We start from the raw sequence: 25,859 nt of genomic DNA, 5'->3' as shown, positions 1-25,859 counted from the left end.
ATCAATAAGACTTAAAAAGTCCTTCGCCAACGGCTTATCAGGACAACACACGTGTATGTTAAAATCCCCAACCATAAGGACACGGTCATAGTTGGGCATAATCCCAGCCAGAAACTCAGAAAAGTCAGACACAAAGTCCTTGTGGTATTTGGGGGGTCGGTAGATGACAGCACAAAGCACCGTGTCGGAGCGACCCACCTCAAATAAAGTTGCCTCAAAGCTGGAGAACGTTGATAATGCAGTGCACTGTTTGCATTTAAAAGTGCTTTTATAAATGACTGCAATTCCACCTCCACGGCCCGACATCCGTGGCGAGTTGAAATAAGAGCAGCCCGCCGGCAAAAGTTCAGTAAAAGCGCTGCACTCACCAGGACCGATCCAAGTCTCTGTCACACAGAGGAAGTCCAGAGCCCGGGAACAGAAGAAGTCCCTCAAAATAAAAGTCTTGTTTGCCAGCGATCTGGCGTTCACCAGGCCAACCCGGGAAGGGGATGGACTCTTTAGGTCTGCAGATCGGGGAGCCCGGGGCAGTGTCCGCAGGTTCCGGATATTCACCCCGCGATGGCAGAGCAGGAGAGCAGGAGAGCAGGAGGAGCGGAGCCGGTCCCGCTGCAGCCTCCGATCGTAAGCGGGTAGCGGGGGAGGGGGGGAGAAAGGAGAAACCTGAAGCAGCCGGCACACCCGGCGACCGCCCCCGTCCCCTCCGAGGCGGCGTGTCCGGGCCGTAGCAGGCGGGCAGCCCTCTACACCTTCCGGGAGGAGTTGGTGCGGTGGCAGCTGAGAAGCACCAGGCTGGAGACCCCGGAAGAGCGGGCTCACCTTGAGGCTGCCCACCTCCCCTCCGAGGCGGCGTGTCCGGGCAGCTCTCCAGGCCGCAGAGTGCTGCAGATATAGTTGTCCTTCTGGAAGGTTCTCCCATCTCCACAGAGGAACTCTGGAGCTCTGTCAGAGTGACCATCGGGTTCTTGGTCACCTCCCTGACCAAGGCCCTTCTCCCCCCATTGCTCAGTTTGGACGGGCGGCCAGCTCTATGAAGAGTCCTGGTGGTTCCAAAGTTCTTCCATTCCAACAGGACAAAGATCCTAAGCACACAGCCAAGACAATGTCTGGGCCTAAGAAGGGCTACAAAGTAAAACATGGGAACTATAGATGAGTAGGTCCAACCTCTGGTAGGAAATTTTCTGGACAAGATTCTGAGGGGCAAAATACACATGCATTTGGACTCACGAGTTTATTAGGGAAAGCATGGCTGTGTAAGTGGATGATCACGTCTCATGAATTTGATTTAATCACTTTTCTGGTCAATATTAGTTCCTTGGTATTGTTGACAGTGAGGGGGGGGGTGTTGTGGCACCACTCAACCAGGTGTTTTATCTCTCTCAAATGCTGACTTATCACCACCTATGATTCAGCCAACCACAATAATGTAATTGCTGAATTTATAGATGGCATTGGAGTTGTGCTTAGCTGCACAGTCATGGGTAAGAGTAGAGCTGGGAGCGAAGCACTCAGCCTTGAGGGGCACTTGTGTTGACGGTCAATGGAGAGGAGATGTTGTTACCGATCCGCACTGGTTGAGGTCTACTAATGAGGAAGTCAGGTTTCCAGATGCAAAGGAAGGTATAGAGGCCCATCTCTTGGAGCTTGGTGATGTGTTTGGAAGGTTTGGTAGTGGTGCATGCCAAGCTTTCGTGGATGAACGACAGTCTGATGTATGTGTTCCAGAGACACAGATATGCTGTTGACCTGTTGTGCTGATATGCAGATCCAGGTCAATTCTGAGGCAGGAGTTGATTTTAGCCATTATTAACATCTCAAATCACTTTATCAAGGTGGACATGAGTACTACAGGACAATAGTCATTGAGGCATTACCAGGATGAAATGTCAAATACTTGGGAACAAAGGTTTAAGGTGAGAAGGGTAGGAGTTTAAAGGAGGTGTATGGGCCAAAGGTTTTACACAAAGTGATAGATGGATAAAAGATGTATGCTTTCAGGGGTGATAGTGGAAGCAGAAATGAGAACAACATTTAAGAGGCATTTAAGCACATATATGGATATACACAGAATATGGGCATGTGCAGGCAGAATTGATTACAATTGGTTCTGAAGAGCCTGCCATATGTTCTATGATGTTACAGTTGTTTTTCTTTCTCCTTTAGATACTGTTTATTTTCACTTGCCTCCAAGGAGTGGAAATCAAAAGACGGTTTATGGGGTTTCCTGCTATCGTCAGATTGATGCCAAGGTGTGTGCCTCACTGAAAATATAACTTTATTGATTTGTTATGGCAACTGAGAAAGAACTGTTTTGCAAATTGATTGTGTTTAATAGAAGAAAATACTAATATAGTTCACTATAATTTTTGTTTAATGCTTGGTGAGAAATTCCATGGTATCTGCAGAGAATAATTTTAATATCTGGAGATTTTTATTAGAACATATAAATGAAATAAATATCGGTCCTCATCAACTGAATGCTATGAGAATGCAGGGTGACTTGGACAGGTTGGATGAGTGAGCGGATGCATGGCAGATGCAGTTTAATGTGGATAAATGTGAGGTTATCCACTTTGGTAGCAAAAACAGGAAGGCAGATTATTATCTAAATGGTGTCAAGTTGGGAAAAGGGGAAGTACAACGGGATCTGGGGGTCCTTGTTCATCAGTCAATGAAAGTAAGCATGCAGGCAGTGAAGAAAGCGAATGGCATGTTGGCCTTTATAACTAGAAGAGTTGAGTATAGGAGCAAAGAGGTCCTTCTGCAGTTGTATAGGGCCCTAATGAGACCACACCTGGAGTATTGTGTGCAGTTTGGTCTCCTAATTTGAGGAAGGACATTCTTGATATTGAGGGAGTGCAACGTAGGTTGACAAGGTTAATTCCCGGGATGCCGGGACTGTCATATGCTGAGAGAATGGAGCGGCTGGGCTTGTATACTCTGGAGTTTAGTAGGATGACAGGTGATCTTATTGAAACATATAAGATTATTAAGGGTTTGGACACGCTAAGGAGAGTAAGCTATTTAGAACGGAGACGAGGAAACTCTTTTTCTCACAGAGAGTGGTGAGTCTGTGGAATTCTCTACCTCAGAGGGCGGTGGAAGCCGGTTCTCTGGATATGTTCAAGAAAGAGCTAGATAGGGCTCTTAAAGATAGCGGAGTCAGGGAGAAGGCAGGAACGGGGTATTGATTGGGAATGATCAGGCATGGACACATTGAATGGCTGGCTCAAAGGGCCGAATGGCCTAACCCTGCACCTATTGCCTATAATTAATTATAACTATTTCTCAACATCAGTTAAATCTGGCAACTTTTGCTTGGGCAAGAAGGTGGCCTTTTTTATTTGCAATGCAGCCCAGCTAGAGTCATAAAGTCAGCGACCTTTGCAGAATCAGCCCAACTTATCCATGCTGACCAAGTTGCTTAGCTGAGCTAGTCCTACTTGCCTGTGCCTGGCTCATTTCCCTCCAAACCCATCCCATCCACATACCTGTCTAAATATCATATTTGTGCCCACTTCTACCACTTCCTCTGGCAGCTCTTTCCATGTATATACCATCCTCTGGAAAAAAAGTTGCCATTCTTTCCCCGGAGGACTGCTAAATCATTTTATGATAACATAATGCAGCAGAACAGGATACAGTAGATCTTGACAAAGATGCAGAACTATTATACATTAAATCAATTGTAAGAATAGGTTTTCAGCAAAATAATTAATGTATTCTGCTGTTTTATGGTAATCATTCTCTTTAATTCTATACTACAGGTACTAGGATTTTGCATTGCATTTTAGCCCACCAGACACCCTGCTTAAGTTGTCTCCTCCTTTCTTTATATTGCTCAAAGTGTCTGTCCAATTGCACTTTCATGAACTTTATGCTTCGTTTCTCATTTTTACTGAATTTGCAATATCGCTTGTCATCCAATGTTCTTGAACAAGTTGTACATTTCCACCAAAGGAACTATCAAATCTAAACCTATTTAATAAACAATCAATAATCAGATTTAAAAAAACAAATGTTTTCTCATTAACTAACTAAATTGCCATTCCATCAAAATTGATGTACAGTGAAGAAAGTCATCTGAGGTTACCACATTAGTTAGATCATCTGGGAAAGTAGACAAGGGAGTGGCTGATGGAATTTTAACTCTGATAAGTATGAAATAATGCATTTTGAGATGTTAAACCATGCCAGGACAAAAATAATGTATGGTAGGGGACAGGGGTGTGTATTGAACAGAGAGATATTGGAGTACAAATACAAAGTTTCCTGCAAGTGGCAATATACAGTAGGTGGACAGAGTAGTAAAGAAGAGGTCGGCACAAAATGCTGGTGTAACTCAGTGAGATGGGCAGCATCTCTGGAGAGGTGCTGGGTGACGTTTCAGGTCGAGACCCTTCTTCAGGCTGTTGTCAGGGGAGTGGGCGGTACAGAGATAAAATGTAGTCGGAGACAGTAAGACTGGTGGGAGAACTAGGAAGGGGGAGAGGATGGAGAAAGAGGGAAAGCAAGGGCTATTTGAAGTTAGAGAAGTCAATGTTCATACCATTGGGTTTTAAGCTACCCAAACGAAATATGAGGTGCTGATCCTCCAATTTGCGCTGAGCCTCACTCTGACAATGGAGGAGGCCCAGGACGGAACGTTCAAATTGGGAATGGCAGGGTGAGTTAAAGTGCTGAGCAACCGGGAGATCAGGTAGGTTAAGGCAAAATGAGCGGAGGTGTTCAGCGAAACAGCGGAGGTGTTCATCGCCCAGCCTGTGCTTGGTCTCGCCGATATATAGGAGTTGGCACCTGGAACAGTGGATTCAGTAGATGAGGTTGGAGGAGGTGTAAGTGAACCTCTGCCTCACCTGAAAAAACTGTCGGGGTCCTTGGACGGAGTCGATGGGGGAGGAAAAAGGACAAGTGTTGCATCTCCTGCGATTACAGGGGAAAGTACTTGGGGAGGGGATGGTTTGTGTGGGAAGGGATGAGTTGACCAGGGAGTTGTGGAGGGAACGGTCTCTGCGGAAAGCTGAAAGGGGTGGAGATGGGACGATGTGGGATCCCGTTGGAGGTGGCGAAAATGTCTGAGGATTATATGTTGTATGCGACAGCTGATGGGGTAGAAGGTGAGGACAAGGAAGACTCTGTCTTTCTTACGAATGGGGGGAGGGGGAGCAAGAGCGAAGCTGGGGGATATCGAGGAGACCTTAGTGAGAGCCTCATCTATAATGGAAGAAAGGAACCCCCGTTCCCTAATGAATGAGAACATCTCCGATGACCTGGTATGGAAAACCTCATCCTGGGTCAAGATGCGGCGTAGACGGAGGAATTGGGAGAAGGGGATGGAGTCTTTACAGGAAGTAAGGTGGGAAGAAGTGTAGTTTAGAAGGGGTATGGTATGCTTGCCTTTAGTGACCAAGGTATAGTGTATAAGTGTTAGGGTGTCATGTTACACCTGTACCATGAAAGAATGAATAAGATTAAGATGTTAGTACAAGACTAAACAGTCATACGGGAGGCCTGGTCCCCCAACGCAACACATTCCCCAACGCAATATTCCACCACTTACCCGTTCAACCAACACAACCCGTTCCTCCAACGCAATATTCCACCACTCGCCCATAGCCCCTAACTGCGCAGGCGCGGCACATTTCCCCTCATCCCCGAGCACTCCGTCCCCCTCCTCTTCATGTGCGGGAGGGGAGGAGGGGGGAAGTGGGGTGTGTGGCGGGGCGGGGCGCTTGTGGGGTGGGAGGGGAGGAGTATGTGTGTGGATGGGGAGGTGTAGGAGGCAGTGAGAGGGTGGAGTGGGGTGTGTGGCGGAGTGGGGTGTGTGGCAGGGGGGAGGTGGGGTGGCAGGGGGGAGGTGGGGTGGCGGGGAGGTGTGTATGTGGGCGGGGAGGGATGTGGGATGGGGGTGTATGGGAGCGGGTGTTTGTGAGGGGGGGGGTGTGTGGGGGGGAGGGTGTGAGGGGGGGGAGTTGTTGGGGGAGGGTGTGGTGTGAGCTGGAAGGGGTGTGTGAGAGGGGGGGGGTTTAGGGGGGAGGGGGGGTGTGGGGGGAGGTGTGGTGTGGGGGTGTGGGGGGGAGGGGTGTGTGAGAGGGGGGGGGGGTTGTAGGGGAGGGTGAGGGGTTGTGGAGGTGGGAGGGGTTGGGGGATGCGGGGGGTTGTGGGGGGGGTGGGGGGGGTTTGTAGGCAGGGGGGGTTTGTGGGGGGGGGGGGTGGGTGGGGTGGGGGGGGGGGGTGGGTGGGGGGGGTGGGTGGGGGGGGTAGGCAGGTGTGGGTGGTGGGCGGGGGGTGTGTGGGCAGGGGGACTTGTGGGGGGAGGAGGGGGAGTGGTGGGGGGGTTTGTGGGGGGTTTTGGGCAGGGTTAGTTGTGGGGGGAGAGGGGTGTGTGGGCGGGGGTGAATGAGCTCGGAGAAAAAATGAGGGAAGAGCCATGGGGGAAGTGGGGAGGAGCCAGCGAGGGGGACCAGAGGGGTAGTGGCTGGAATTGGTGCGATGGGGCTCACAGCGGGCGCTGGTCATTCTCCTCTGCTGGGATCAGCGTCTCCATTTTACGTTTGGCGACTTCGGCAATATCCCTGACTCCAGGCTGAGCTGGGTCTCCCACGCTCGGCTGGGCTGGGTCCAGTCTCCGACACTGGGCTGCTTGGGGTGGGGCTGGGCTGCTTGGGGCTGGTCTGGGCTGCTTGGGGTGGGGCTGGGCTGCTTGGGGCGGGGCTGGGCTGCTGTGGGACCCTCCGAAAGTCCGGTTGGAAACCTCTGCCAGCCATCCTCAGCTCCAGTAAAGACGCGATGGCGCAGGAAGGGGCGGACCGTCCCGGGGAGTGACAGGGAAAGAGACTAATCTGCGCGGCGCTGACTGGCAGGAGAAGAGAATCATCTGCGCACGCGCGTTTTTTAAGATTTTTAAACCTCGCTAACTTTCACGGTATTCAACCAATCGGAACAAAATTTGGTGCACTCACAGCTCAGGAGAACGGTGAGTGAACTGGCGAAAAATCGTAGCGCTATCCCAAACTGTTTTTGCGCAAATATAAAGACCACCAAACCGGAAGATAACAAGATCAGAGTTTTAGTTATGTACTAGACTAAGTGGGACCCGTTGGGTCCCATGTTCACACGGGAGGGCTGGTCCCCCGACGCAATATTCCACCTCTCCACCAATTCCAATATTGGTGGCCAGTGAGGGGGCTTTCTGGAGTGCTGGTATGGGTTCTTGGGGTGGCAGCTCAGTCCCTCAAGCCTGATCTGCTGGCAGCTAACTCACGGCTGGTGGGCTGGCAGTTGACTCATGACTATGCCTTGAAATTCCATTTCAAGCAGGGTGCAAGGCCACCAAATTCAAATCCATGTTCCTACCATTTCAAGCAGGGTGCAAGGCCACCAAATTCAAGTGCAGTTTCTTACCACAATGAGCAGGGTGCAAGGCCACCGAATTCAAGTGCAGTTTCCAACCACTTCAAGCAGCGTGCAAGGCCACCGAATTCAAGTGCAGATTCATACCACTTTCAGCAGGGTGCAAGGCCACCACATTCAGTGCAGTTTCATTCCACTTCAAGCAGGGTCGAAGGCCACCAAATTCAAATGCAGCTTCATACCATTTCATGCAGGGTGAAACCACCATAAAACCACACAAAACACCAAACTCACAGTTCAGTAGACATTCAGTGTGTTCAGTTGATTCACAGCTCAGACAGTCATGACCTCTCCCTCCCCCATCATGCAGAGACTGAGCCACACCCACACCTCCGGGTTTTATAACCCCTCCCCCTCCCACCGGAAAAGGTGTGGCTTTCAGGGCGTGATTGACAGGAGAGAGTTTCTCAACATTTTTTAAACACTAATAACACTTTTATTTTTCATTGATGGGAAGAATTCCCTGCACCTGCTCAGCGGAGGGGGGACTGAGTAAGATGGCCAAAAATCACAGCCGTAAGTGGTAGCATTTTTATCTTAAATCAATATACAGTGCAAACAGGAAGTAAGTGCATTTGCAGTAGTGCCTTTTAACTTCAAGCCAAAGCACCCAAGCCACCATTTGCAGTAAGTAGTGCCTTTCAACTTCAAGCCAAAGCACCCAAGCCACCATTTGCAGTAAGAAGTGCCTTTCAACTTCAAGCCAAAGCAGCCAAGCCATCATTTGTAGTAAGTAGTGCCTTTCAATTTCAAGCAAAGCACCCAAGCCACCATTTGCAGTAAGAAGTGCCTTTCAACCTCAAGCCAAAGCACCCAAGCCACCATTTGCAGTAAGTAGTGTCTTTCAACCAAGCCAAATCACCCGCCACCACATTAAGGGTACTCACAGTTGTGTAGACATTTGTTCAGTGTTATTCAGAGCTCAAAGAGACGTGAACCTTGGCTTCATCCATCTTGCAGAGCGTGAGTGAGGCACACCACTTCCTGGTTTTATAGTCCCTCCCCCTCCCTCCAGCAGGTGCAGCAGAGAGAATGGTGATTTTTTTTTAACTTCAAGCCAAAGCTCCCAAGCCCCCATTTGCAGTAAATAGTGCAAATCAACTTCAAGCCAAAGCACCCAAGCCATAATTTGCAGTAAGTAGTGCCTTTCAACTTCAAGCCAAAGCAGCCAAGCCATCACTTGTAGTAAGTAGTGCCTTTCAATTTCAAACAAAGCACCCAAGCCACCATTTGCAGTAAGTAGTGTCTTTCAACTTCAAGCCAAAGCACCCATGCCACCATTTGCAGTAAGTAGTGCCTTTCAACTTCATGCCACCATTTCCAGTAAGTGCCTTTCAACGTCAAGCCAAAGCACCCAAGCCACCATTTGCAGTAAGAAGTGCCTTTCAACTTCAAGCCAAATCACCCACCACCATTTGCAGTAATTAGTGCCTTTCAACTTCAAGCCAAAGCAGCCAAGCCATCATTTGTAGTAAGTAGTGCCTTTCAACTTCAAGCCAAAGCTCCCAAGTTACCATTTGCAGTAAGTAGCGCCTTTCAACTTCAAGCCAATACACCCAAGCCACCATTTGCAGTAAGTAGTGCCTTTCAACCTTAAGCCAAAGCACCCAAACAACCATTTGCAGGTAGTGCCTTTTAGAAACATAGAAATTAGGTGCAGGAGTAGGCCATTAGGCCCTTCGAGCCTGCACCGCCATTCAATATGATCATGGCTGATCATCCAACTCAGTATCCCGTACCTGCCTTCTCTCCATACCCTCTGATCCCCTTAGCCACAAGGGCCACATCTAACTCCTTCTTAAATATAGCCAATGAACTGGCCTCAACTACCCTCTGTGGCAGAGAGTTCCAGAGATTCACCACTCTCTGTGTGAAAAAAGTTCTTCTCATCTCGGTTTTAAAGGATTTCCCCCTTATCCTTAAGCTGTGACCCCTTGTCCTGGACTTCCCCAACATCGGGAACAATCTTCCTGCATCTAGCCTGTCCAACCCCTTAAGAATTTTGTAAGTTTCTATAAGATCCCCTCTCAATCTCCTAAATTCTAGAGAGTATAAACCAAGTCTATCCAGTCTTTCTTCATAAGACAGTCCTGACATCCCAGGAATCAGTCTGGTGAACCTTCTCTGCACTCCCTCTATGGCAATAATGTCCTTCCTCAGATTTGGAGACCAAAACGGTACGCAATACTCCAGGTGTGGTCTCACCAAGACCCTGTACAACTGCAGTAGAATCTCCCTGCTCCTATACTCAAATCCTTTTGCTATGAAAGCTAACATACCATTCGCTTTCTTCACTGCCTGCTGCACCTGCATGCCTACTTTCAATGACTGGTGTACCATGACACCCAGGTCTCGCTGCATCTCCCCTTTTCCTAATCGGCCACCATTTAGATAAAAGTCTGCTTTCCTGTTTTTGCCACCAAAATGGATAACCTTTACTTCAAACAAACCATATTTTCATTTTCAAACCACATTAAGGGTACTCACAGTTGTGTAGACATTTGTTCAGTGTTATTCAGAGCTCATAGAGACCTGATCCTTGGCTTCATCCATCTTGCAGAGATTGAGTGAGGCACACCACTTCCTGGTTTTATAGTCCCTCCCCCTCCCTCCAGCAGGTGCAGCAGAGAGAATGGTGATTTTTTTTTTAACTTCAAGCCAAAGCTCCCAAGCCCCCATTTGCAGTAAATAATGCAATTCAACTTCAAGCCAAATCACCCAAGCCATCATTTGCAGTAAGTAGTGCCTTTCAACTTCAAGCCAAAGCAGCCAAACCATCATTTGGTGTAAGTAGTGCCTTTCAACCTCAAGCCAAATCACCCAAGCCACCATTTGCAGTAAGTAGTGCCTTTCAACTTCATGCCACCATTTGCAGTAAGTAGTGCCTTTCAACTTCAAGCCAAAGCACCCAAGCCACCATTTGCAGTAAGAAGTGCCTTTCAACTTCAAGCCAAATCACCCACCACCATTTGCAGTAATTAGTGCCTTTCAACTTCAAGCCAAATCACCTGCCACCATTTGCAGTAAGAAGTACCTTTCAACTTCAAGCCAAATCACCCACGCCATCATTTGCAGTAAGTAGTGCCTTTCAACTTCAAGCCAAAGCAACCAAGCCATCATTTGTAGTAAGTAGTGCCTTTCAATTTCAAACAAAGCACCCAAGCCACCATTTGCAGTAAGTAGTGCCTTTCAACTTTAAGCCAAAGCACCCAAACAACTATTTGCAAGCAGTGCCTTTTTACTTCAAACAACCCATATTTTCATTTTCAAACCACATTAAGGGTACTCACAGTTGTGTAGACATGTGTTCAGTGTTATTCAGAGCTCAGAGATACGTGCCCCTTGGCTTCATCCATCTTGCAGAGACTAAGTGAGGCACACCACTTCCTGGTTTTATAGTCCCTCCCCCTCCCTCCGGCAGGGGTAGCAGAGGGAATGGTGATTTTAAAAAAAACATTAATATCTATCTGATTTTTCATCGATGGGAAAAGTCCTCAGCACCCGTAAGGCGGAGAGGGGCTCTGAGCGAGGTGACCTAAAATGACGGCAGTAGGTGGCAGAGTTCTGTCGGAATTCGCAGCACAGTGGGCCAAACGCGGTCAAGATCAGAGATTTAGACCTTTGACAAAATCCAATGATTCATTGCGTGCACGAGATACCAAACTCTCTTATTGGAAAGGTTTTGGAGGGATATTGGCTCTGCAGTGGGAATAGTTCAGTGGAGCAACATAGTCAGTGTGGCCAAATTGAGCAAAAGAGCCTGTTTCAATGCTATACAGCTCTATGACACTATTTACCATGTTGTTGTTTAGTGTGTTAATGCAGGCATTTTTTTCCAATGTCAAAGTTATACTTTTTTATTAATTTCATTCTCTATCAAGCTATAAAATTATTCTGTCCCTCTAGGGGCTCTAATTTTAGCATTTATTTCTTTATTTCAGATCCTGAAAGTTCGTCAAGCAGACGTCACTAGAGAAACTGTACAAAAGAGCGTCTGTGTGCTCAGCAGGCTGGTAATTCACTCTTTTTCTCAAATACAGCTTCTTTAATAAAATATTGTAATTTGGGAAGAAGAAATAAGGTGTAAGTACCATTTCATTGTTCAGCTATTTGGTTTTAAAGTAATAATGACATAGCAATTGAGCTAATTTAATTTCACTTTTGTCTATTTTTTAATAGCACATTTTCTCTTGGGATCCATTGAATTGGTGAACCTGCTGATGGGCTTACTGGTTACCTATTCTAAGCTGATGAAAGGGGTTTGTTAGTGTTGCTTAAAAGCAAAAAATTGCAGATCTTGAATATCTGAAATTAAAATGGTATGTGTGGAGTTTGCAGATGGTGGTGGGATCATTTGAAGTTGGCGGAAATGTCGGAGAATGCTGTTTTGGATTCTGAGGCTTGTGGGGTTAAAGGTAAGGACCATGGGAACTCTATCCTTGTTCCGTCTGGGGGAAGGGGGAGCGAGAGCAGAACTACAGGATACAGGTGACATGGATGAGGGATATATCTATGACAGGAGGGGAAAACCATGTTTTCTACAGAAAGAGGACATATTGAATGTCCAAGAATGGAAAGCCTCTTCTCACCACAGAGGAGACGTGGGAGAGGGCTCCATCTGTAACAATGGTGAAAGCCACATTTACTGAAAAAACAGGACATCTGTGAAAAGCCTTATCTTGGAAGCGGATGCAGCGGAGTTGTAGAAATTGAGTGTGAGCATGGAATCCTTGCAAGAAGCAGGGAGGACAAGTTCTAGTCAAGATAACTGTCGGAGACTATGCGTTTATAGTGGATATCAATCGTTGGTCGGTCCCATGTGATGGAGAAGAAGGGTTCGAGAAAGGGGAGAAAGGTTTCAAAGATTGACCAAGTGAATTTGAGGGCAGGGTGGAGGTTAATAATGAAGTGATTTCATCAACTTTATCATGCAGAACTTGTTGAATTCATCAAGATCCCAACATCTGCAGTGTCTAAGCCTCAGAACACTGTTGGCTATGCTTAGAAATGGGAGACTTATAATGGAGTTTTTCCTAAACTAGTATTTAAATAAGAGCAATTTGAAAATATTAAATTTAACTATCAAATCGCGTCATCGTTTTTAAATTTTTTATTGTACATTTACAAATGTCTTTAATTTTACAATGATGTCATATCTGCTCTCAAAGTTGTTTCTTTATCTGAACTAGTGATGCAAGATACGCATTTAAATATCTTTGAGTTTACTTCTTGCCAGATAGTACTGAAAAGCAATGAAGATACTGTTAAGACCACAAATATTATGCACAATTACTTGAGTCCGGTCCAAATTTGTATTGGTTTGAATAGATCAGTCAAATAAATTGCTTAATGGGTGGTGTGAGAGAAAGATTTTATGAGTAATTAGTACCATTAATTAAAGACAAGATGGCAGGAGAAAGGGGGCTATTCTACTGGGACAGACTTCACATACCCTTCATAATCTTTTTACTGGTCCTAGCTCATTCCTTCTTGTCATCCCTCTTATTTGGGCTTGCCTGTTCCCTTTCCACTTTTCAGTCCTTTCTAAATGAAAAGTATTCTGCAATATTTAATTCTCAACCCTAGTAGGCACAATTAAACCATGTCTGAAGTATTATTAGACCAGACTCATTTCTATCTTTTTTTTGTTATAAATCCATGCTTTATTTTTAGGCAGATTGATGCATTCGGTTAAAATCCTTCCAATTCCACATTTACAGTTTTCCTCAACTTCTAGCAGGACTCTCCACAGCGTCTTGCACTCCAGAGAAAACAATGCAAATTTGTCCAACCTTATAGCTCAAATATCCTCAAATCCAGACAGCAAAGCTCTTCTGCATCCACTCCTCCACATCCTTCCTGTGATGGGGTGACCAGAGCCGCACACAATACTCCTTGCCCCGTAACACTGCTCTCTCTCCCCATCCCCGCACACGCAACAAGGGCAGAGTCCCTCTGGTCCTCACCTTTCACCCCACCAGCCGGCAAATACAACACATAATCCTCCGCCATTTCCGCCACCTCCAACGTGACCCCACCACTCGCCACATCTTCCCATCTCCCCCCATGTCTGCCTTCCGCAAAGACCGCTCCCTCCGCAACTCCCTCGTCAATTCTTCCCTTCCCTCCCGCACCACACCCTCCCCGGGCACTTTCCGTTGCAACCGCAAGAAATGCAACACCTGTCCCTTCACCTCCCCCCTCGACTCTATTCAAGGTCCCAAGCAGTCGTTCCAGGTGCGACAAAGGTTCACCTGTATCTCCTCCAACCTCATCTACTGCATCCGCTGCTCTAGATGTCAGCTGATTTACATCGGTGAGACCAAGCGTAGGTTGGGCGATCGTTTCGCCGAACACCTCCGCTCAGTCCGCAATAACCTACCTGACCTCCCGGTGGCTCAGCACTTCAACTCCCCCTCCCATTCCCAATCCGACCTCTCTGTCCTGGGTCTCCTCCATTTCCAGAGTGAGCAACAGCGGAAATTGGAGGAACAGCACCTCATATTCCGTCTGGGGACCTTGCGTCCTTATGGCATTAACATTGAATTCTCCCAATTTGGCTAGCCCTTGCTGTCTCCTCCCCTTCCTTAACCCTCTAGCTGTCTCCTCCCACCCTCCCATCCGCCCGCCCTCGGGCTCCTCCTCCTCCTCCCCTTTTCCTTCTTTCTTTCCCCCCCCACCCCCCATCAGTCTGAAGAAGGGTTTCGGCCCGAAACGTCGCCTATTTCCTTCGCTCCATAGATGCTGCTGCACCCGCTGAGTTTCCCCAGCAATTTTGTGTACCTTCGATATTCCAGCATCTGCAGTTCCCTTTTGAACATTCCTTGCTCTTATACTCGATGCTCAGATTGGTGAAGGCAAGTATGCCTTATTTTCCACTCCATCTGCTTGTGTTTCAGCTTTAGGCCCAAATCGAGAGCTCCTTCAAAGATCCCACTGTATATGGATGTTGTTCAAGATTCTGCCATTAAATTATACTTCCCCTTACATTTGATCTCCCAAAGAGCAATACCTCACGCCCTGCCCAAATTAAACTACAATTAAACTGCCATTTTCCCAACACATACCTTCTGTATTATTTGATAGCCACATTCGCTGCAAATTTACAAACAGACCTGATAGGTTGAAGGTTCTGTTATTCTATGAAATTGCTATAAAATATTGTTGTGAATTAATTGATACTTTATCGCAATTTTTCTCAATAGCCGCTTTATGGTTTACTTCAAGCAAAATTGCAACTCATCACACATGCTTACTTTGAGGAAAAAGATTTTTCACAAATTTCTATCTTAAAGGTAAGCATTTTACTATTTTCATTTAAATAAAATTGTTGCAAGAAAGTAACACCGAGCAGTAGAGTTGCTGCCTTGCAGCGGCAGAGACCTGGATTCGATCCCAACTATGGGTGCTGTCTGTATGGAGTTTGTACGTTCTCCCTGTGACCGTTTTCTCCGAGATCTTCGGTTTCCTACCACACCCCCAAAGACGTCCAGGTTTGTAGGTTAATTGGCTTGGCTAAAGTGTAAATTGTCCCTAATGTGTGTTTAGGGTGGCGTTAATGTGCAGGGATCGCAGGTCGGCGTGGACTCGGTGGGCCGAAGATCTGTTTCTGCACTATCTCTAAACTAAAATACGAAAACAAAATAAAGTAGAATATTCTTCATTTACATCCTTTGCAAACAGCTTCAGTTGGAATTTTATGTCATTTTAGTGATTACCTTTATTCTTTATTATCATTAATCCTATTCGTCTATATTAATTATTTGGTGATCTGTGCCACAAGAATGTGGGATATTTGGAGGACCAAAGCATTGTCTTTAGTGCTTGTTTAAAAAAAATCTGTTCTTTAACAACTGACTTCTTCCCTCTCCTTGTGTTGAGCCAAACTGTTTGTAATTTCATGAGACAGATTTTAGACCACATACAGTATCATCCCAAGTCATGTTCTTCCATCCCTTTCATTGATCTGCAGTGGTTCCAATTTAAGCATCAACTCTGTTTTTAATTCTCATTATTGTTTTCAATTACCAACACAGTCTCATTCATCCCTAACCTTGCAATTTCCTCCAGCTCTTTAACCTTCCAAGGCATCTTTTGGATACTAATAATAGCCTCTTAATATGCCTCCTTTACTCTATATGTATATTAGTGCTGTTAAGGTTCTTACCAGTATACTTTCCCCTTGCATTTGATCTCCCAAAGTGCCACACCAAGTTTGCTCGGATTACACTCCATCTGTCATTTCTCTGCTCATTTCTGTAACTGATTGTATTGTATTGTATTGTTGTATTCAAATTTATTGTCATTGTCTCAGTTAGAGACAACGAAATGAATTTCCCTTACAGGCAGTATCATAAAAATAAAAATAAAAATAAATAAATAATAATAAATAATAAAACATTAAAACTAAAATAGAATAGAATTTAAAAAAAAAAAGCACAAGCACTGAAAGTCCACGACACAACATAACACAGTGGCACCAAGGTGAGGAAGGCACCATAGTCCAGCCAGCCTCCCCTCCGTTCTTCCCAGATGTTCACTCGTGGTCGAGGCCTTCCTAGCACCCGCAGTCGCCGCCCCGGGTGGCCCGATGTTCAGGCCCTCACGCCGGGCCGGTGGAACGCCGACGCCGATCCCCGACGGTGAACATCCTCCTCCTCGGCGGCCCGGACCTCCAGATCAGCCGCCTCCCACAGCCGGAGTCCGCAGCTCCCGAGTCCGCAGGCCGAGCCGGGCAGAGTCACAGGACCCCGCGCTGTCCATCAGCGCCGCCCGCGTTGGGAGCTCCGCAAACCGCAGCTCCATGATGTCGGTGCCGCAGGTCCAGCACTCCGGGCTCCAGACGGCGACCCCCGGTAAGGCATCGCCAGCCCCGCGATGTTACAGCGCTGTCCCGCCGCTGCTGGAGCTCTGGTCGATCCCAGCAGGAAAGGCCGCGCCAATCCAGTAGGTAGGCCGCTGGGGAGGGGGGGGGGGGCGGCGAGGACGCGACTCGAATAATAGTCGCGTCTTCACCAGGAAGCGGCTGAAGGACGGTATCCCCCGCACCGTACCCTCTTCCCCCACATCAAAACACAAAAAAAAACACAAAAAAAACACACTTTTACATAACTAAATAAACAAAAAAACAAAAAGATACCGGGCTGTAGGTGGAGGCTGCTGGCACCAGCGCCACCGGAAGTACATCTAACCCCACTGAATATTTTGACAGCCATCCTCACAGTCCACATCTCCAGCAATCTTGGTATCATCTGAAAATGTATTAACCAACCCATCTACATTCATGTCCATTTATATATATATATATATATATATATATATATATATCATAAACAACAGAACTGTGCGGAACTCCACTGGTTACAGATCTCCAACCAGAATAATGCCTTTCCACCACAACCTTCTGTTTTATTCGTAAGCCAATTCTGAACCCATGTGTCTAAGTCACTGTGAATCACATGCATCTTAGTCTTCTGGATCAGTATACTGTGGGGATTTCATCAAATACCTTACTAAAATTAATGTAGATGGCATTCACGACCCTACCCTCAATGAGCACCTTCATCACCTCAAAAAACATGATCAAGTCAATAAGACAAAGCCATGCTGCACGTCCCTAATTAGCCCATTCTCTTCCAATTTTGAATTCTTGGCAATTATCCTTTCAGATAACCAAGCCTTCAACTCTGAAATTGCTTATCTAAACCTCATCATCTCTTGTTATCTGCTGCATCAGCAGGTGAAACAAAGACTTTCATGTTTTAATCCCATTGCTAGTTGCTTCTCAGTTTGTACACCTGATATACTGGCGTACATTATTAACACAAAGATAATTTATTGGACATGTATCAACTTCTGTGGCTTACAATTAATTATTTGTTCAACCCTGTGTACAGTGCGCAACGTTTACTGATATTCTGACTGTCCCTGGAAAAGCGGTGTCCTCTCTAGAACCGACTAACATCAGACACTGATGTTTCAAGCTGACTTTAAGGTCATTTCATTCCACTTCATTTCACCACCGCATGAACTTTCACTTTACACTTCCACATTATTGCTTTCCTATACTTGGCTTGTGATCAGGATACATCCCTCGTAGTCTTTGACATTCTCTTTACAGACTGAAGTCCTTTAACACCTAATTGTCCTTTCCATTCGGAACCTAACTTTCTATCTATCTCTTAGACCTCAATTCTGTCTTCTCCCTTTTATGTGACCAAGACTAAATTTTCCAAATTCAATGTTACTACATAGTGCAGAATGTAGAGTTAGTGCATTATAGCTATAGTGCACTATAACAATTTGGATACAAATGGAGGAGGTATGTTTTAGATAGACACACGGATATGCGCTGTGAGGTCCTCTGAAATGTGAGTGCCCAGAAACTTAAAGCTGGACACTCTCTCCACACTTTCCCCGTAAATGGAGATTGGGGCGTATTCTCCATTATGGGACACCCTGAAGTCAATAATCAGCTCCTTGGTCTTGGAGATGTTTAGTGAAACCCGCCAGGTTCTGCACCTCCGCTCTGTATTTTGTTTCATCACCGTTGGTGATCAGCCCAATCACTGTTGTGTCGTCTGCAAACTTCACGATGGTGTTGTTGTCGAATGCAGGAACACAGTCGTGAGTGAAGAGGGAGTAGAGCATGGGGCTTAGTACACAGCCCTGTGGTGTGCCGGTGCTCAGGTTGATAGTGGAGGACAGGTGCGGGCCCAGTCTCACTGCCTGCGGTCGCTCCGTCAGAAAGTTCAGGATCCAATCGCATATCGGTGAGCTGAGGCCTAGCTGGTGGAGTTTGGTGGTGAGCTTGGTGGGGATGACCGTATTGAATGCAGAGCTATAGTCAATGAAGAGCATCCTCACGTACGTGCCCTGTCTGTCCAGGTGAGTCAGGACAGTGTGAAGAGCCAGAGAGATGGCATCCTCTGTTGATCTATTTGCCCTGTATGCAAATTGATGAGAGTCCAGTGAGGCAGGGATGCTGGATTTGATGTGGGAGAGGACCAGCCTTTCGAAGCACTTCATTGGGATTGGAGTTAGGGCAACCGGGCGGTGGTCATTCAGGTTGGTGACTTTAGACTTTTTCGGCACCGGCACTATGGTGGCTGTTTTCAGGCACTTGGGGACCGTTGCCAGAGATAGAGACGGATTGAAGATTCTCGTGAATACCTCCGCCAGCTGTACAGCACAGTCCTTTAGTACCCTTCCCTGGACTCCATCCGGGCCTGCAGCCTTGCGTGGATTGATCCTACGCAGAGCGCACTGTACCTCCTGAGTGCTCAGTGTTAAGGCCTGTCCCTCCGCCATGGCCGGGGTTATTCCACTCCTGGTGGTGTTGCCAGTTTCGAAGCGGGCAAATAAGGTGTTTAGTTTGTTGGCCAGTGTGATATCATCGTGGGGGCAGGCGGGGCTGCTCTTGTAGTCAGTGATGTCCCTGACACCTTGCCACATGCTCGCCATTATAAAGATTTCCACAATCATTTTGCAGCTAAATCTGTAATCTGTTTAACTTACTGTCAGACCTGATAATATGTTCTTTTTCTAGTGTACTATTCAATCTTAAAGTCTTGTAAAAATGTTGATGAATTTGTACTCCAACATAATCATAAATCTCCCGCTCAACCTCTTGTTGTTGGTCAATCTGCGTTGGTTTGATTCCATATTGAACTGATGATTTATTTTGATCAATGTTGTTTGAGGAACACCAGCAAAACCATGGAACTGATTGTGGACTTTGGAAGGGGTAGGATCATGACCCACAATCCTGTTTATGGTGTAAAGGGTCAAAAACTTGAAAATTCTGGGCGTGCATATTTCCGAAGATCTTTCCTGGTCCCAGCACACTGATGTAATTATAATGAAGGCACATTAGTGCCTTTACTTCCTGAGAAGATTACAGAGAGTCGGTATGTCAAGGAGGACTCTCTCAAACTGCTACAGGTACACAGTAGAGGATACTGACTGGCTGGCTTGGTTCAGGAACCTGAACATCCAGGAGCGGGAAAAAATGCAGAAAGTTGTGACCACTGCCCAGTCCAAAATCGTCTCTCACCTCCCCACCATTGAAGGGATCTATCGCAGTCGCTGCCTCAAAAAGGCTGCCTGCCATCATCAAAGACCCACACCATCCTGGCCACACACTCATCTTTCCATTGCCATAGGGAAGAAGGTACAGAGCTTAAAATCTGGAACATCCAGGTTCAGGAACAGCTTCTTCCCCACAGCCATCAGGTTATTAATTACAACATCAAACAAGCTCTGAACAATAACAGTCTATTATTACTATTGCACTTTAAATGTTTATGTATTGTGTATACATGGTCTATGTTATATAGACACTGAACTTTTATCTCCTGTTCTGTATTACGTTTACATATTCTGTTGTGCTGCAACAAGCAAGAATTTCATTGTCCTATCTGGGACACATGACGATAAAACTCTCTTGACTCTTGAAATGTGGCCACAGCACTGGAGATCATCCTGCCTTTAATTACGTCATTAAATCAATTCAATTTGTACACATAGGCACATGGACCCATGGTTTATTGCCTTCTGTGAATAACAGTTCCCCTTCTATGCTATGCTGAAATGCAAGTCTATGTTATCTGTTCAAGTTCATGGTAGAAAATAGAACATAGATCATAGAAAAGTACAGCACAGGAACGGGCCTTTTCGCCCACAATGTCTGTGCCAATCATGATGCCAAGTTAAACTATCTCATCTGGAACACCTCCATATCCTTATTGTTACAGAGCGATGAGAACTGCATGCAATACTCTAGTCTCAGCCAAGCCAAAATCTTACAAAGCCACATCATGACTTGCTGACTCTTGTACTCAGTGCCCTGAGACAAGCAAATCATACACCTTCTTTACCACTCTATATACTTGTGTGGCCAATTTCAGTAAGTTATGGACTTGGATCCCAAGATCCTTCTTTCTATATTAGTGCTGTTAAGGTTCTTACCAGTATACGTCCCCTGGCATTTGATCCCCCACACCCCAAATTTGCTTGGATGACCCTCCATCTGCCATTTCTCCGCCCAGTTCTGTGACTGATCTAACTCCACCAAATATTTTGACAGCCATCCTCATAGTCCACATCTCCAGCAATCCTAGTATCATCTGAAAATGTATTAACCAACCCATCTCCATTTATGTCCATTTTTATATGTATCATAAACAACAGAGGGCCCAGCACAGATCTTTTCAGAACACCACTGGTTACAGACCTCCAACCAGAACAATGCCATTCCACCACAAGCCTCTGTCCTTTATTCATAAGTCAATTCTGAACCCATGCGACCAAGTCACTGTGAATCGTACGCATCTTAATCTTCTGGATTAGTATACAGTGGGGACTTCATCAAATGCCTTACTAAAATTAATGTAGATAGTGTAATGTATTCATACATATTCATGTGTATGTTAATGAGTTGGTGTTCAATATAAGCAGGGAATGCTGGGTAATAAATCTCTCTCGTGATCTAGGCAACCAGTGTGTAAGTGTTATTCATTCTGCCGTCTGGAATATAACAAAATTGGCGAGGAGGACGGGATAGAGTTTGTGAACTCATCCTTTAAATACAGTGCAGGACTGTTTGGCAACATGCAGTATTGTTTAACATTTTAAACAGCAAATACGGAGCAGTGTCGCACTTGTTTGCGAGCTGGACACGATAGGCCGCAGATCCTTCTATGCAGGGGACTGTAGTTTAAAACAGCAGCTGCACAAATCGGCGAGTGTTTGTCAGGCTATCTCTATGTTGTGTCTACGTGGCAAGATGCCCACCTTGGGATGGTATAAGATATTAAACGGAGATATTTTTTGTCGAGTTCCTCAAGCTGTATAGCCTTTGTACAGCTAAGTTTTAGGTGATTTGCTACACCAGAACAGACAGGAAATCAGAACAGACAATAAATGTCTCTCTCGTGATCCAGGCAACCAGTGTGTAAGTTGTTATTCATTCTGCCGTCCGGAATTTAACAGATAGCATTCACGACCCTACCCTCAATGATCGCCTTCATCGCCTCAAAAAACATGATCAAGTTAACATGACAAAGCCGTGCTGCCTGTCCCTAATTAGCCCATTCTCTTCCAAATGAGAGTAAATCTGATCCCGAAGAATCCTCTCCAACTGCTTCCATACCACTGACATGAGGCTCACCAGTTTCTAATTCCCTGCATTATCTCTACTTCCCATCTTAAACAAAAGAACAACACTGGCTACTCTCCAGTCCTCTGGGACCTTGCCTCCAGCTTGAGAAGATGCAAAGATCTTTGCCAGTGCTCCTTCAATCTCCCCTCTTGCCTCTGTTAGTATCCTGGGATAGATCCCTAAAATAGGCGAATAGGCTATTAATGATAAAATAGGTCAAAGTCAGCATGGCTTTGTGAAGGGGAGGTCTTGCTTGACAAATTTGCTGGAATTCTTTGAAGAAGTAAATAGCAGGACAGACAAAGGAGTGTCAGTAGATGTTGTTTACTTAGATTTTCAGAAAGCCTTTGATAAGGAGCCACCTGTTAGGCTGCTTTGAGAGCCAACTGTATCAAAGGGCAGATACTAGCCTGGATAGCAGGTTGGCTGATTGGCACAAGCCAAGGAGTGGCAATCAAAGGGACTTTTTCTGGTTGGCTGCCAGTGACTAGTGGAGTTCCGCAAGGGGCGGTGCTGGGGCCGCTGCTCTTCACGTTGTATACGGTGCTGGGGCCGCTGCTCTTCACGTTGTATATTAATGATTTGGACGAAGGGATTGAAGGCTTTGTGGCAAAGCTTGCAGATGATATGAAAATAGTTGGAGGGGCAGGTAGTGTAGAGACAGCAGGGGGTCTGCAGAAGGATTTGGACATGTTGGGAGAGTGGGCAGAGAAGTGGCAGATGGAATATAGTGTAGCAAAGTGTGGAGTCATGCATTTTGGTAGTAGCTGGCGTAGACCAGTGGTTCCCAACCTTTTTTAGTTCATGGCCCCCTTGGCTCTTTAATTTTTCTGTGCCACCCCCACTTCCCCTGACATTATTAGCGGAAAAAAAGTGGCCCCCTTCATTGAACCTGTGGCCCCCTAAATCCTCAAACTTTTGTGTGGCTCCTCCCTGAAATTTGCCATGGCCCATCTGGCCCCAGGTTGGTAATCACTGGCGTAGACTATTTTCTAAATGAGGTAAGAATCCAGAAATTGGACATGTAAAGCAGGGGTTCCCAAACTTTTTTGTCCCGTTTACCCCTGGCAACTTTAATAGCACATAACAATGTTATTTCACTTATTTATGAACAACTATTGATGAACAGATACCAGAACCAAGCATAGTCAGTCAATGAGAAAATATATGTACAAATCCAGAATCCAGAAACAAATTTACACTCTGGGACCCCTTGGTAGAAAGGGACTTTGTAGTAGTAGTGCAGGATTCCCAGAAAGTTAATCTGCAAGTCGAATCGGTAGTAAAGAAAGCAACCGCATTGCTAGCATTTATTTGAAGAGAGTTTGTATACAAAAACAGGGATGTAACGTTGAGGCTCTGCAATGTGCTGGTGAGGCTGCATTTGGAATATTGTGAGCAATTTTGGGCCCCATATCTGAGGAAAGATGTGTTGGATCTGGAGAGGGTCCAGAGGAGGTTGATAAGAATGATCCCAGGAATCGGTAGGTTAACCTATGATGTGCGTTTGTCAGCACTGGGCCTGTATTCGCTGGAGTTTAGAAGAATGAAGGGGGACCTCATTGAAATATACAGAATAGTGAAAGGCTTGGATAGAGTGGATTTGGAGAGGATATTTCCACTAGTAGGAGAGTCTAAGCCTAGAGGTTTATAGCCTCAGAATTAAAGGACGTTCTTTTAGGAAAAAGATGAGGAGAAATTTATTTAGTCAGATGGTGGTGAATCTGTAGAATTCTTTGCCACGGATGGATGTGGAGGCCAAGTCAGTTGATATTTTTAAGGCAGAGATAGATTCTTGATTACTACAGGTGTCAGAGGTTATGGGGAAAAGGCAGGAGAATGGGGTTAGGAGGGAGAGATAGATTGGCCATGATTGTATGGCAGAGTAGACGATGGGCTAAATGGTCTCATTCTACTATTTCTTATATCTTGACTGTATTAGAAATTAATGCAAATCAGCTGGCATATTATAAATGGAAATCTGCAATAAACATGACACGTTCTTTGTCACTGTTTCTGCATCCTTGCATTCATATGGTATGTTAGACGTTGTGTTTCTGGAGTGAGGTACATTTTGTTACATGCCAATAGATGTGTGGATCATCAAGGCGAGGACCGAAAATTATCCAGTGTCCTCCATTTGGTTAGGAAGGGCAAAGGGACAAACCAGGAAAATACAACTATAACCATATAACCATATAACAATTACAGCACAGAAACAGGCCATCTCGACCCTTCTAGTCCGTGCCGAACACATAATCTCCCCTAGTCCCATATACCTGCGCTCAGACCATAACCCTCCATTCCTTTCCCATCCATATAACTATCCAATTTATTTTTAAATGATAAAAACGAACCTGCCTCCACCACCTTCACTGGAAGCTCATTCCACACAGCTACCACTCTCTGAGTAAAGAAGTTCCCCCTCATGTTACCCCTAAACTTCAGTCCCTTAATTCTCAAGTCATGTCCCCTTGTTTGAATCTTCCCTACTCTCAGTGGGAAAAGCTTTTCCACGTCAACTCTGTCTATCCCTCTCATCATTTTAAAAACCTCTATCAAGTCCCCCCTTAACCTTCTGCGCTCCAAAGAATAAAGCCCTAACTTGTTCAACCTTTCTCTGTAACTTAGTTGCTGAAACCCAGGCAACATTCTAGTAAATCTCCTCTGTACTCTCTCTATTTTGTTGACATCCTTCTTATAATTAGGCGACCAAAATTGTACACCATACTCCAGAATTGGCCTCACCAATGTCTTGTACAATTTTAACATTACATCCCAACTTCTATACTCAATGCTCTGATTTATAAAGGCCAGCACACCAAAAGCTTTCTTTACCACCCTATCTACATGAGATTCCACTTTCAGGGAACTGTGCACAGTTATTCCCAGATCCCTCTGTTCACCTACATTCTTCAATTCCCTACCATTTACCATGTACGTCCTATTTTGATTTGTCCTGCCAAGATGTAGCACCTCACACTTATCAGCATTAAACTCCATCTGCCATCTTTCAGCCCACTCTTCCAACTGGCATAAATCTCTCTGTAGACTTTGAAACTCTACTTCATTACCCACAACCCCACCTATCTTAGTATCATCTGCATACTTACTAATCCAATTTACCACACCATCGTCCAGATCATTGATGTACATGACAAACAACAGTGGACCCAACACAGATCCCTGTGGCACCCCACTCGTCACTGGCCTCCAACCTGACAAACAACCATCCACCATTACTCTCTGGCATCTCCCATTCAGCCACTGTTGAATCCATCTTGCTACTCCACCATTAATACCCAACCATTGAACCTTCTTAACCAACCTTCCATGAGGAACCTTGTCAAAGGCCTTACTGAAGTCCATATACACAACATCCACTGCTCTACCCTCATCAATTTCCTGAGTAACATCTTCAAAAAATTTAAGAAGATTAGTTAAACATGACCTTCCAGGCACAAATCCATGTTGACTGTTCCTAATCAGACCCTGTTTATCCAGATGCTTATATATATTATCTCTAAGTATTCTTTCCATTAATTTGCCCACCACTGACGTCAAACTAACAGGTCTATAATTGCTAGGTTTACTCTTAGACCCCTTTTTAAACAATGGAACAACATGCGCAGTACGCCAATCCTCCGGCACTATTCCCGTTTCTAATGACATTTGAAATATTTCTGCCATAGCCCCTGCTATTTCTACACTAACTTCCCTCAATGTCCTAGGGAATATCCTGTCCGGACCTGGAGACTTATCCACTTTTATATTTCTCAAAAGTGTCAGTACTTCCTCTTCTTTGATCCTCATAGTTTCCATAGCTACTCTACTTGTTTCCCTTACCTCACATAATTCAATATCCTTCTCCTTGGTGAATACCGAAGAAAAGAAACTGTTCAATATCTCCCCCATCTCTTTTGGCTCTGCAGATAGTTGGCCACTCTGACTCTCTAATGGACCAATTTTATCCCTTGTTATCCTTTTGCTATTAATATAGCGGTAGAAACCCTTCGGATTTACTTTTACCTTACTTGCCAAAGCAACCTCATATCTTCTTTTAGCTTTTCTAATTTCTTTCTTAAGATTCTTTTTACATTCTTTATACTCCTCAAGCACCTCATTTACTCCATGCTGCCTATAACTATTGTAGATCTCCCTCTTTTTCCGAACCAAGTGTCCAATTCCCCTTGAAAACCATGGCTCTTTAGATCTTCATTAGTGGTAGGGAATTTACTGGAGAAAATTCTTAAATGTATAATTTACTCACATTTGTAAAGGCACA

The 25,859-nt window shown here is 45.4% G+C and overlaps 1 protein-coding gene across 1 annotated transcript in view; it reads left to right on the top strand.

Moving 5' to 3' along the window:
• Window positions 1-25,859, top strand: part of avl9 (AVL9 cell migration associated) — a 90,640-nt gene that overhangs the window by 24,888 nt on the left and 39,893 nt on the right. The window contains exons 3-5 of the mRNA XM_033019166.1: window positions 2,164-2,249; window positions 11,355-11,426; window positions 14,619-14,708. Coding sequence (XP_032875057.1) covers window positions 2,164-2,249; window positions 11,355-11,426; window positions 14,619-14,708 — 248 coding nt within the window. The remainder of the gene's footprint in view (window positions 1-2,163; window positions 2,250-11,354; window positions 11,427-14,618; window positions 14,709-25,859) is intronic.

The sequence above is a fragment of the Amblyraja radiata genome, chromosome 4 (assembly GCF_010909765.2).
Source record: "Amblyraja radiata isolate CabotCenter1 chromosome 4, sAmbRad1.1.pri, whole genome shotgun sequence".
Lineage (NCBI taxonomy): Eukaryota > Metazoa > Chordata > Chondrichthyes > Rajiformes > Rajidae > Amblyraja > Amblyraja radiata.
Note: the sequence above shows the minus strand (reverse complement) of the source record. Positions and strands in the feature narration are given on the sequence as shown.